This window comes from Fonticula alba, assembly GCF_000388065.1.
Source record: "Fonticula alba strain ATCC 38817 unplaced genomic scaffold supercont2.4, whole genome shotgun sequence".
Taxonomy (NCBI): Eukaryota; order Rotosphaerida; family Fonticulaceae; genus Fonticula; species Fonticula alba.
The window spans coordinates 2,712,872-2,724,390 of NW_009242974.1; the positions used below are offsets into that span (position 1 = coordinate 2,712,872).

General features: G+C 64.7%; 2 protein-coding genes across 2 annotated transcripts in view; one reads left to right on the forward strand and one right to left on the reverse strand.

Moving 5' to 3' along the window:
• Nucleotides 1-1,532: 1,532 nt before the first annotated feature.
• On the forward strand, nt 1,533-11,098 carry H696_03142 (hypothetical protein). Its single transcript, XM_009497032.1, has 7 exons — nt 1,533-1,931; nt 2,040-2,422; nt 2,536-2,646; nt 2,772-2,955; nt 3,086-3,440; nt 3,618-3,768; nt 3,896-11,098. The coding sequence occupies exons 1-7, from the start codon at nt 1,901-1,903 to the stop codon at nt 10,508-10,510; spliced, it is 7,830 nt and encodes a 2,609-aa protein (XP_009495307.1). The 5' UTR covers nt 1,533-1,900; the 3' UTR covers nt 10,511-11,098.
• Nucleotides 11,099-11,184: 86 nt separating this feature from the next.
• The window catches only part of H696_03143 (hypothetical protein), a 2,113-nt gene continuing 1,778 nt past the window's right edge, over nt 11,185-11,519 (reverse strand). The window contains exon 3 of the mRNA XM_009497033.1: nt 11,185-11,422. Coding sequence (XP_009495308.1) covers nt 11,275-11,422 — 148 coding nt within the window. The 3' untranslated portion in view covers nt 11,185-11,274. The remainder of the gene's footprint in view (nt 11,423-11,519) is intronic.

The following is an 11,519-nucleotide window of genomic DNA, read 5'->3' on the forward strand; positions in this document are numbered from 1 at the left end:
GGGGGCCGAGCATGCGCGTGAGTGCCCAGCCCAGGGCTGCGGCGAAAGGAACTGCCCGTCGCAATGTGCGCGGGAGAGGAACACGGGAGCCCGGAATCACACGACACAAGAAAGACCATTTGGTCCTCTAGAAACATTCGCCCCGAAACGCCATTAAAATATAAACCCAGCCGTGGGCTCGGTCTGCTGCCCGAAGCATGGTTGTGATGGCGGCGGCGGGTGGGCGGGCAGGATGGCCTTGAGGCTTGAACAGCAGGGCGAGGGTTTTCCCCCCCCACTTGGTCCTCCTATTTTTGTTCTTTAGGTCGCGAAAGGATCCTGGCGGGCCGGGACTTGCTGCTCTTCGTTGGCACCAAAGGTGCGGGCGTCCCAGGCCGCAGGGCCACCGAGGAGAGATGCGCCAGCGCGGCAAGGGTCCACACCAGAATGGTGCAGGGACCTACGGGAAGATGGCCCGGCGGGATGCGGAGATGCGGCGGCGGGGACGAGCCTAGAGAGAGGCACCCTGGGCTGGCTAGGGCAATGCGGCTCCGGGTACTGCACCAGGCGCGTCCTTGGTCTTTGAACCAGAACCGCCAGATCGGACGATCCCCCCTTGGGCGGAGGGCGCCTTTCTTCGTTCGGTGCGTGTATGCGCGCGCCGGCCTCTCCCGGATGACCCTCCTCCTCTCCCACATTCGTGCTGAGACGCCAGCAGTTCGCGCACGGGCGAGGGACCCGGAAGGGGACATGAGGGGGAGCCCGGGACCATGAGAGCCCAGTCGCGTCCCCAGGGTTAGCGCGAATTGCCACCAGGCTCGGCTCATTTGGCTACTTCCCCCCCCCCCCCCGCCCATGGCCTGGCTCTGGGGGAGGCGCCGCGGCCCCACATGTGCTCTCCCCCCCCCCCTCCCCCCCCTGCAACGGGAGGGCCTCCCTTGGGCTCTCTTTTTTCGTATCCGCACCCTGGGTGCCCACCTGGGAGGATGGCCGCCCGACGCCCGGTCCCCAGGTCCCCCAGGGGGCCTGGCCAGTTCCCCACGAAGATGGCTCGGTGTTGCGTGTGCACGCGCTCGCCCCCCCCCCCCCCCCCAGCAGGCTCCAGTTCATCCCCCGCACACCACCAGGTCCTTGCCCTCCCCCTTCTGGCCTCCCTCCCGCCAGTCTCGTCACACCATCGAGCCGGCTTTTTTCGGCGCCCCTGTGCATCCCGACCAATGATGGCAGTTCCACCTTTCCCGAGAGAGTGCGTCACTCGACGGAGCTCGTCTTCCCCCCCCTCCCCCTTCCCCTTCCCCTCCTTCGCTCTCGCTTTCTCTCTCTCTCTCTGTCTCTCTTCTCCCTGCCCTTGGTTTCTCCTCCTCCTCTTTGCCTCCACCACTGCCTTCCTTCCTTCATTTTGTCCCGCATGTATTGGAAGGACAAGGGCTCCCTCCTTGCTGCACCTCCCTCACTTGCCGCCCCTCCCTCTCCGAGGATCTCCCCCCCCCCCTCCTCTGACCTTCGCCTTCCACCCTGCTCCCTCTCCCCCTCCCCTGTTTTCCATCGCACAGTCCACGGTCTTGCCAACCGCCTCCACCCCTCCCCCTCCCTCCCCGCGCAGCCAGTTCCACGCTCCGTGCGCTGTGTGCCGCCCCCCCGCTCCCCGGACGTCGCTCGTTCGCGCCCGTCCGTTCGATCTTTGCGGGAAGCCAGCCCTCTTGCGAGGCTCTGCGCCCCCTGCCTCTCGGCCCCCTCCTCCTTCGTGAGCTCCAGCGGCTGACTTAGTCTCGCGAGAGTAGTGATTGCGAGAGCGCGTGTGTGTAGCGGGTGTATTCCACCCCACCCTCGGACCTCTCTCTCTCCCCTCCCCTCCTAAGCCCGTGTGTGTGTGTGTGTGTGTGTGTAGCGTCCTCTCGACCTCCCCCCTCCGATTGCAGCGATGTTTCGCCTTTCGCGCCTCGCCACCTCCAGTGCGTCATTCCCCGTCTACTGCTTTGACCTTCCCCGCATTCCCCATCTAGCGACATTCTTCGGCCTTCTGACCAGCATAACCTGCGCCTCCCCCCCCCCCTGCCAAGATTTCTCCCGGGGCTCGGTTCTCCTGAACCCCCTGCGTCTGCTCGCGGTGGCCGACACCGATTCCGTGGATGATCTGCCGTCGAGCCTTCGCCGGCGCTTCGCCTCCAGGTCCCGGCACAATGACTACTACGGTCGCGATCACGACTATGATGATCATGACGATGAGGGTGATGATGACATCATGTCTTCCTCCTTCCAGGTTGATGACACCGAGGAGGGCGTGGCCCTGTCGTCGCCGCACTACCCGAATGCCGAGCAGGCCACCTACCTGAAGGAGGCCGTTGCCTGGCGCCGTGGCTCGCGCATTCTGCCGAAGGAGTCGATGCCGCTCCCGGAGCCCGATGTCGGCACCCCGGAGTTCCACCAGTTCGTCGCGAACATTGTGCGTTTCCGTTCCCTCTCTTTCACTCTTTCGGGTTTCATCCATGCACCGGCTTTTGAGACCCCCACATTAACATGCTTGGCTGTCTGTGCATGCCTACCTCCCTCATGTAGGCGTCCTTCGAGACCCCGCCCACCTACAGCTATGTGCCGATTGGTCCAATCACCTTCCGCCAGGCTATCCAGTCCACTTTCGGCGACTACCCGAGCTCGATCGGCCAGATCGTACGTGTCTTCCTTCCTGACCTACCCCCATGCCATGTATCCTCTCATACTGACCCTTCTCTCTTTCTTTCTCTCTCTCTCTCACTCCCTCCCTTGTCGGCTTGGCCTTTGATGTGTCTTTGCAGGTGAGCCTCACTCGCCGCGAGGAGTACCTCTACCGCCCGTCGGCTGCCACTGTCTTCAATGCGGCCGACCAGTACCGCAGTGTTATGCTCGAGGGCCCGGTCGGTTCCGGCAAGTCCATCGTCCTCTTCCAGGCCCTTCAGCGTGCCTGGGCTCGTGGTGATGTGGTTGTTTACATCCCCGATCGTGCGTGCAATCCGAGTCCCGACCTCCTCTGCCCTCCTCCGGCCGTCCGCTGCCATCCCTCCACCACCGCCGTCTGACCACCCACCATGTCCCGATGCGCTGGTGATGGCCTTCCCTCCCATGTTTCCAGCCCACAAGTTCGCCTTCATGAAGTACCAGTTCTACTGCTCGGACAATGTGGCGACCAGCTCGTCCACCTACCGCTTCCCGCGCATGGCCTACGAGATCATGCGGGATATGTACAAGCTGAACAGCACCGACCCGATGGGCAACGGGGAGAACCGCCTGGCCCAGATCCCGCTCGTGCGCACTCGCCAGATTGAGGGGACCACCTACGCCAACACCGAGGGCTTCGACAACCTGGCCGATTACATTGGTGACCTGCTGCATCGCGTGGACTCCGGCGACCTGTCCTTCAACTCCATCGAGTTGGCCGACAGCTTCCATGTGGTCATGGATGCCCTTTCGCAGAAGCTCCCCGAGAGGTACGCACACATGCACCCACGGGCCCTGCCTTTTCGAGTATGGGGCGGGGAAGGGAAGGTCCTTCCCCCTCCTTGCCCTCCTTGCCCTCCTTCTCCCGATTGCCCCGCTCATATCTGACCTTCTTCCCCGCTTGCTCTTTGTTGTCATGGGCCTCCTTCGGTTCGCCGCCTTCACAGCCAGCGCATTTCCATGCTGATTGACCGCGCCAACACCTTCTTCGGCAAGCTCGAGTACCGCGATTACCAGGGCAAGCCTCTGGTCATCGGTACCGGTACTACCCCGGAGTTTGACCGCATCCACAACATCTTCAGCGGCAACGAGCAGACTGTGCGTTCTTCCCTCTCTCTCTCCCTCTCTCCCTCTCTCTCTCTCTCTCCATCCAACTTTGCGCAACCCCCTCCTCCCATTGCTCCCGGCCCTGACTCTTCTCCTCCCTTTGTCTCGATATCTGTAGCACAACATCTCCGTCATCGGTGCCATGGACACTCGCACGCGCGGCATCCCGGCCACCCTGCCGGAGAGCCTGCAGTGCATCCGTGTCAATGTGCCGAACATGGACCGCCGTGAGTTCGGCCTCATGGCCATGAAGATCTTCACCGGTGACTACAACAATGTCCGCTCGGTGGAGGACCCGACGCGCACGTATGTCCATCGTCTGCGCCTGCCGGCCAACACCTGTAGCTACTTCTACACCAAGACCTCGGGCAACCCCCGGGCCGGTACTCTTGCCCTGGCGGTGGCTCCCTCGACCCAAACTCCGGAGCAGCTCCAGCGGAACTTCAACCTGCGCAATGCCCTCTATTACACCCGGCGTAACTCCACTCGCGAGTATCGCCGCCGTCTGATGGAGGAGTACTTCCAGGAGTACCCTCTGCCGGTGTACGCCCGTGCCGACCCGCTGACCGGGCGCATGCTCGAGCATGAGCCCGGCTCCAGTGTCCCCAACGAGCTGGACTATGTGACCTCTTCGCATGACAACCAGTCCGTCTCCGACTCCAGCGTGCACAAGCGCCACAAGCTGAACAGCACCCAGAAGCGCCTCCTCAAGAACATGGACAAGACCAGCCTGTCCATTCGTCTGGCGCGTGGTGGTCTGTCCGAGGCCGCGGGCTCCGAGACCGAGGAGGTGGCCACTGTCGCCACCGGTCCCGGCTCCAAGAAGAAGAAGGGCAAGGCCGAGTCCAAGTCCGCCAGTGCCCGGCGCGAGGCCACCATCGCCTTCCTGAAGGACCTGGCCGCCAAGACTCCGGAGTCCCAGCGCATCCACTACCCGCCGAACTTCGATGTGGAGGATGACGACGAGTCGGCCGCGCGCGAGGAGGCCCTGGATTATGTGCTCGACGTGCTGGAGCACTACCGCGAGTTCCCGGAGGAGGCTGGCGAGGGCCCGGACTTCGCCGAGTGGCTTCGTGAGATGGGGCAGCTCTACGAGTACCTGGCTTCCAAGCCGGTGGCTCCTTTCAGCTCGGCTCCGCGCCCCGAGTCGAATGGTGCCTTCCAGCAGGTGAACCTTGCTTCGGCCGATATGTCGACCTACGGCCCGCTCGGTCAGCCGCATGAGTTTGTGATTCAGAGCAACCCGCTCAAGGCCAACCATGTGCTGGGCAGCTTCCACTTCCTCCAGCTTCCGGATGGCATCTGGCCCGCGCGTGACACTCCTCTTGGTGACTTGACCGCCACCTCCTTCGGGGACTACACGTATGACGGCCTGGTTTTCCGCCCGGGTCCTGGCACTGATGCCGGCGTCCCTCGTGATCTGGCGGTCGAGCGTGCCGATCTCAGCGGTTTGGCTCGCCCAAATGCGGCGGCCAACTCGGAGATCGATGCCGAGGCCGAGGCCACTTCCGCCGCCATCGGCACCGGCCCCGGTACCAACCCCTACTGGAACTACAACTCTGCTCTGGAGGATGGCGAGGTGCCGCTGACTGCCCGGTCACACTCCTTCGGCCTGCCTGATGGTGTGTACGATCCGTTTGCGCCGTACCGTCTGCGTGATGCTCCCCGCATTCCGGATCCCCGTCTGGACCTGCCTGCCGATGGGGAGGCCACTGGTGGGGCTGAGCCGGCTGTTGATGGTGATGCTCCGGTTTCCTCCTTCGACCAGCAGGACCTCTGGTATGGGGAGGATGAGCACTTCCAGCAGGCCATGCGCCGTGCGGCCATCTTTGGCCAGGGTGGTGCGGCTCTCCTGGAGGAGCGCGACCATCTGGACGCCACCCTCAAGGAGGTGTCCAGCTCTTCGACCGAGCCCGCGTACACTCGCAAGTCGTTGGTGGAGTTCCTCCGCCGTGAGGCGCCGCGCCATGACCCGGCCACCTTCCAGCGTCTGCTGCCCTTCCTGGTGACGGTCTTCGATGACCTGCATTCCACCAGTGGCTCTGCGCATACCACCCACCTGGCCCATGTGGAGGAGGCTGCCTTCGAGGATATCCAAGTCTTCAACCGGCTTCTGGATGGCGTGACCGATGACACGCTCCTGTCCTTCATGGAGCGTCTGGTTGGTGCCCAGTCCGTCGATGAGAGTGAGGACCAGCTGCTGGCCATGTCCCCGCCGTCGTGGCTTCTGCCGACTCTGGTCACCGCGCCTCGGCCCATCCGCGAGCAGATGTCCGCCCTCGGGCAGAAGGAGCGCTTCCAGCTGAACTACCTTCTGAACCACTGGTTCATGAATGATTGCCTGACCAGTGCTCCTGGGCGTTTCGAGGGGTCCGACGCGTGGAACCGTCGCTCTGGTGCCTCCAACCCCATGCTGGTGTCCCTGCTGGACAAGGCTCTGCCCTTCGAGGCGTACACCTCGCCGACGGACCGTGCCCGTGCTCTGCGCCACCTGCTGACCGGGGGCGAGGGTGCTCCTGTGCCGGCTGTCCTGCTGAAGGATCTGACGGGCAAGGGCGACACCACCGCCCAGTCGCAGCTGGCCTCTCTGGCCGCGGTTGCCGCCGAGTCTGACGATCTTGGCCTGTACCTGAACCTGGCTCGGGATCTGGCTCGGCGCACGGCTGCCGTGAGCGAGGCCCTTGCTCGTCGTGAGACTCTCGACGCATCGGTCCGGCAGATGGCCCTCGTGCTGGGTAACAGCGCCATCACGGGCGATACCCATGGTCTGGACCGCGGCTCGGCCGGTCGGGTGCTTCGTGGCAACCCGCTGGATGAGGCTGGCTGGGGCGTCGATGGCGCCGCTCCTGTGCCGGCGGGCGACGATCGCCCGGTGACTGCTGCCGCTCTGCTGGACACCAACCGCCAGTATGAGGCCCTGCAGGCCCTGATGGGTCTGGCCCAGTCGGAGCGTGATCGTCTGGTGGCTGAGCATGATGCTTCCAAGAAGCAGTCTGGTCGTCTGCCCGGCAATGCCCGCTCGACCCCGGCGTATCTGGACAACGCGGACTTCACCGGCCACGCGGAGGAGATCCTGTCGGCCTCGGGCGCCGGGGCTGCCGACTCGCGCAAGAATGGCCTCTGGCCGACTGACGAGTCTGGTGCCCTGCGTGCCCCGGTTCCGATGGTGCCGCCGTCGCTGACCTTCGCCGAGGCGGTCCGCCATTCGGCCAAGTTCGCCGGCCGCTTCGACCGGCTGACGGCCTCTGCCACGGACTTCCTGCTGGACAAGTACACCGGTCCGGTGGTCGATGATCCGCAGCACATGGCCATCGCGCATCCGGACTACATGGGCGGCGTGACGACGCCCTTCCGCCTGCTGACCGAGCGCTTTACCCTGGCCTCGCGCATCATCAACGCCCTGGTGGCCGTGTCCAAGAACTATGCCCCGGAGGCCCACATCCTGCCTGGGGACTATGCCGAGAGTGTCATGACCCTGCTGGAGTTCCTGTATGAGCGCCAGTCCCCGGAGCTGGTTGCTGGTCGGACGCCGGTGTTCTTGCATTCGGCCTTCGCGGCCCTGCTGGCTTCGGACATCCCGCTGCCGGTGACGGTGGCCGCGGATACTCGTCCGCTGCTGGTGCGCGATGCCTTCAACCTCCTGCAGGCCATTGGAACTGGCCAGGCCATTGAGTCGAGCGGCCTCTTCGAGCAGGGTGCCCCGCTCCCGGCCCCGGCCCCGCCGATGCCTGGTAACATGAGCCTGCTGCACTTCCTGCTGGGCGTCGAGTCGCCGGTGTCGCTGGATAAGTTCGCCCCTCGGGCTGATATTGATCCCAGCCAGCCGGCCTTCTCCGTGCGCGATATGATCCTCAACCATCGGACCATCTTCGAGGACGAGTCCTTCTCTCTGGAGCCGGTTTCCCTGGTGGATGTGCTGGCTGAGACGCTGCAGGATCAGGCGGACCCGCGTGGCTCGCGGTCGCTGCCGACTCGGCCCTCGAGCACCGCGGCCCCGGTGGGCAGCGTGGCCAATGCCCTGGCTGCCGCTGGTCACATTGATGCCGGTGCGGCGGCCGCCCCTCGCGAAAGCTTCTACATGACGCCGACCGAGTTCTCCATGCTCGCCGGTGCCCAGGGGGAGATCCTCTTTGAGGATATGTACCACCTGCCGAACCCCTTCTCTTATGACCACACCGTGGAGGATCACGAGAAGTGGAGCAAGTACAATGTGTGCTGGTCCAATGCCGAGGCCGCCCGGAAGATGGGCATCGCTCGGGTGGAGGACATTCTCCAGTCGGGCCAGGCCCTGCGCAGCAGTCGCGAGCTGGCCGCGCGCAGTGATTCCATGGCCGATCGCCTTCAGCGTCGTGTGGATGACTCCGCCGCGCGCGAGGCCGCTGGTGCTGGCGCTGCCGCCCCCCCGGCCGCCGCCCCGGAGGTGGAGGCTCTGCTGGACCAGCTGTCCGGACCGGAGGTTCGCAACCTCTCGGATCTGAGCTACCTGGCTGAGGTGGATCTGGCGAAGCTTCCCTCGCGGTCGGAGCGTCTGCTTGGCCGCGCGCTGGCGCATCGCCTCGGCCAGACCGGGGCCCTGGCCTCGCGTGATGCCGACTTCGAGGCTGCCTTCTTCATGCCGACTGACCGGGAGCGTGCCCTGCCGCGCGTCAACAAGCTTGGCCTGACTTGCCTGTCGGCGCCGACCGGTCCCCGGCCGACCGGTGCTCTGACTCACGTCAACCTGCAGGAGACCCTGCTGCCTCTGCTGAACCCTCAGCCGGAGGACTTTGACCCTTGGGTCAGCCCCTTCCCGGCGGATACCGGCGTCAACTCCCTGGTGTCGGATGCCATGGTTCGCCCGGCCAGCACGGTCCTCCCGGCCACCGGGCTTCCGAAGGTCGCCAAGGGTGCCTCCATGGCGGTGCAGCTCCCCTCGCTTCCGGCTTATGATCTGCTCAGCGAGCTGGTCCTGACCCCGCCGGCCGAGGTGGCCGGTGTGCGTGACTCGCATGCGCCGCGTCTGGTGAACAGCCCGGCTCCGGCTTCCGGTCGGCATGGGATCAACCCCCGGCCGATGGTCCATGTGCCGGTTGGCGACAAGGGCCATGCCTTCCCCGCTCGGCTGATGGCCGCTGATGCCTTTGTCGGTGGTGCTCTGTATGATGGCCGGCCTGCTGGTCCGGCTGTTCCGCTGGAGTTTGGCCGGTATGCCAAGGATGGCTCCTTCGAGCCCGGTGTGCCGGTCTTCGACCCGGTCACCGGTGCTGAGGTCGGCTTCCAGGCCGGCCACTTCAAGCTGGTGACCCTTGACCGGCGTGTTGCGGCGGATCCGCGCGCGCATAAGCTGGATCTGTCCAACCCGGCGGCCGTGGCCCTGGCGGCTCGTACCCCGGGCGAGGCGTCCTACCTGCTGCCCTCGGTGTCGGTGTGGAAGCACCTGCACGAGAAGCAGGTTGCCCCCAAGCAGGTGAGCAACATGAAGCAGCAGAGCGCCATCCTGACGTCGCACAACACCAAGGCCCAGGCCCAGGTGCCGGGCCGGCGTCTGCACGACGGATCGGAGATCTTCGTTCCCGGGTTTGCGCTTGCGGATCGCTTCATCCCCGGTGCCGTGACTTCCGACGGTGCGCACGTCCGGTATGGTCTGCCGGCGGTTTTGCTGGCTGCGGTGCCGTCGCTGGCGGCTGCTGCCTCCGGGCAGCCTGGTCGCATGGCCACCAGCAACCAGCTGGAGGCCGCCGTGGCCGCCGTTCAGGCGGACCTGACCGCGCAGCTGTACAGCAGCGGTACCCCCGGCGGTCCGACGGTCAACAAGGTCCTGGCTCTGTCGGATCAGGCTTACGCCGGGCTCCCGGCGGGCGATACGGTTTCGCGTGCGGTGCTCACTGAGGCCACTCGCCTGTTGATTGCCCAGATGCCGGCTTCGGCCGAGCGCGACGAGCAGCTCAACGCCCTGCTGACCGCCGGGTCTTCGGCGGCCACCGGTCCGGTGAGCCGGTCGCTGGCGGCCGTGCTGGCGGCCACCTCCTCGGCCACTGGTGGTGCTGGTGGCCGTGCCCTCCTGTCGACGGCCGTGCCGTTTGCCTTCACCGAGGTGGTGCCCCCGAGCGCGGGTGCCGCTGGTGCCGGCTCTTCGTCGGCGGCCCTCGTGCCGCTGGTGCCGGCTGCCAATGAGGTGGGCTTCTCCTCGCGCGAGTACCGCTCCACCGAGGAGCTTTCTCGTGAGACCGCCGCCGCCAAGAAGAACAAGGCCAGCTCTGCGCTGCTCGACTCGAGCACCAGCCGTCCCTTCCCGGAGATTTCCACTCCGCAGTCGGCGTCGGTCCTGGCCAAGTACAACTTCGGTGTGCCGGCCACCCCCGATGGCACCCCGCTGGCTTCTAAGGCTGCCCTGCGGCCCTTCTCCAACCTGGACCTGGTGGATGACGAGTTTGTGGAGGGCACCTTCGACATGCTGACTGGTGCCTTTGTGGCCTGTCGCCCGGTCCCGGTGGCGCATCTGGACATCCTGGCCCGCGCTACCCCGAGCAAGCCGGTGCACATCCTCCGCCATCCGGCGCTGGATCTCGGCCCGGATGTGGCCTTCGTCCTGTCGGACGACCCGCGCCACGTGCTGGCGGCTGATGCCTTCAACAGCTCGGTCGTGCCCTTCCTGCCGACCGTGTCTCGCCTCCAGGAGGACGCCTTCAAGGCGGCCCCGGCTTCCATCAAGACGGCCCTTGCCACCGCGCAGGCTGGCAACCTGAAGAAGTAAGCATTTCGGGCATACACACACATACCCACTCCCCCTCTCCCTCTCTCTCCGCTCTCTGCCTGGCTTTCTCTTCAGTATGTTGTCGTCTTGGCTGTGTGTGTGTGCGTGCGTGTGCGTATGCGCGCACACACGCGCCTCGTCGTCATCACCATTTCCTTCTCTTCCCTCTTCCTCCGTTCCCCTAGATACTTCCCCTTTGCATGTGTGTATGTGTGTGTATCTCGGCGTGTAATGATGATATTGCCACCAATGTGGTAATGGGCGAAGGGGCGCGGAGGGCGCAAGGGGATCCCCTTTTTGCCGGATGCGCGTGTGCGTGCGCGCTTGTCATGCGCACTGTCGATAGTGGTCTTCTCCTGCCCCCTCCCCTCCCCCCTCTCTCCGATGTGTCTCCTCCTCCATTAGTGTGCAAGTGGCCCTACGGGCGCTATTGTCTCCCGGCCAGCCTTTCCGGCGTATGCTCACGTTCATACGTGCGCGTATGCATGCATGAGGAGCAACACAAGTGCGCGCGCGCGCGCGGGCACACACACGCACACATACACAAGCTCCTTCTTCTTTTTCCAAATACATATATAGATCTTCACACCCCTCCCCTCATTTTGTGCGCAGGGGAGGAGAGTGGGTATTTCTCTGGGGGGGGGGGGGGGCGGGACGAGCGAGAAGGGTATGCATTTGCATGTGTAGGTATATATTTTGTGGTTGCCCAAACGAAGTCGGGCTTTCGGGAGAGGCCACCTGTGGCTGCACGCATGTACAGGGGTTCAAGCATCCAGCGGCTCAGTCTCGTCCTCCTCCTTCTGGGAATACTCGTCATCAGACACCTCACCGGAAATGCCGAGGAGGGCACGGCGCTTCTCCACTTCAGCAAATGCAGCAGGGAAGCGCTTCTGGAGCTTGCTCTGAAGTACCCTGTCACGCGGGCGTGCCAGTTGTGTGTGCGTGAATGTGTGTGTGTGTGTGAGAGAGAGAGGGAGGGAGAGAGGGAGGGAGAGAGGGAGGGAGAGAG

Bases quoted from the DNA above. Each gene is read 5' to 3' on its own strand.
- H696_03142 (XM_009497032.1), top strand. From the start codon at position 1,901: ATGTTTCGCCTTTCGCGCCTCGCCACCTCCA. The intron at 2,423-2,535 runs GTGCGTTTCCGT...TCCCTCATGTAG, and splicing joins ACCAGTTCGTCGCGAACATT to GCGTCCTTCGAGACCCCGCC. The intron at 3,769-3,895 runs GTGCGTTCTTCC...CGATATCTGTAG, and splicing joins TCAGCGGCAACGAGCAGACT to CACAACATCTCCGTCATCGG.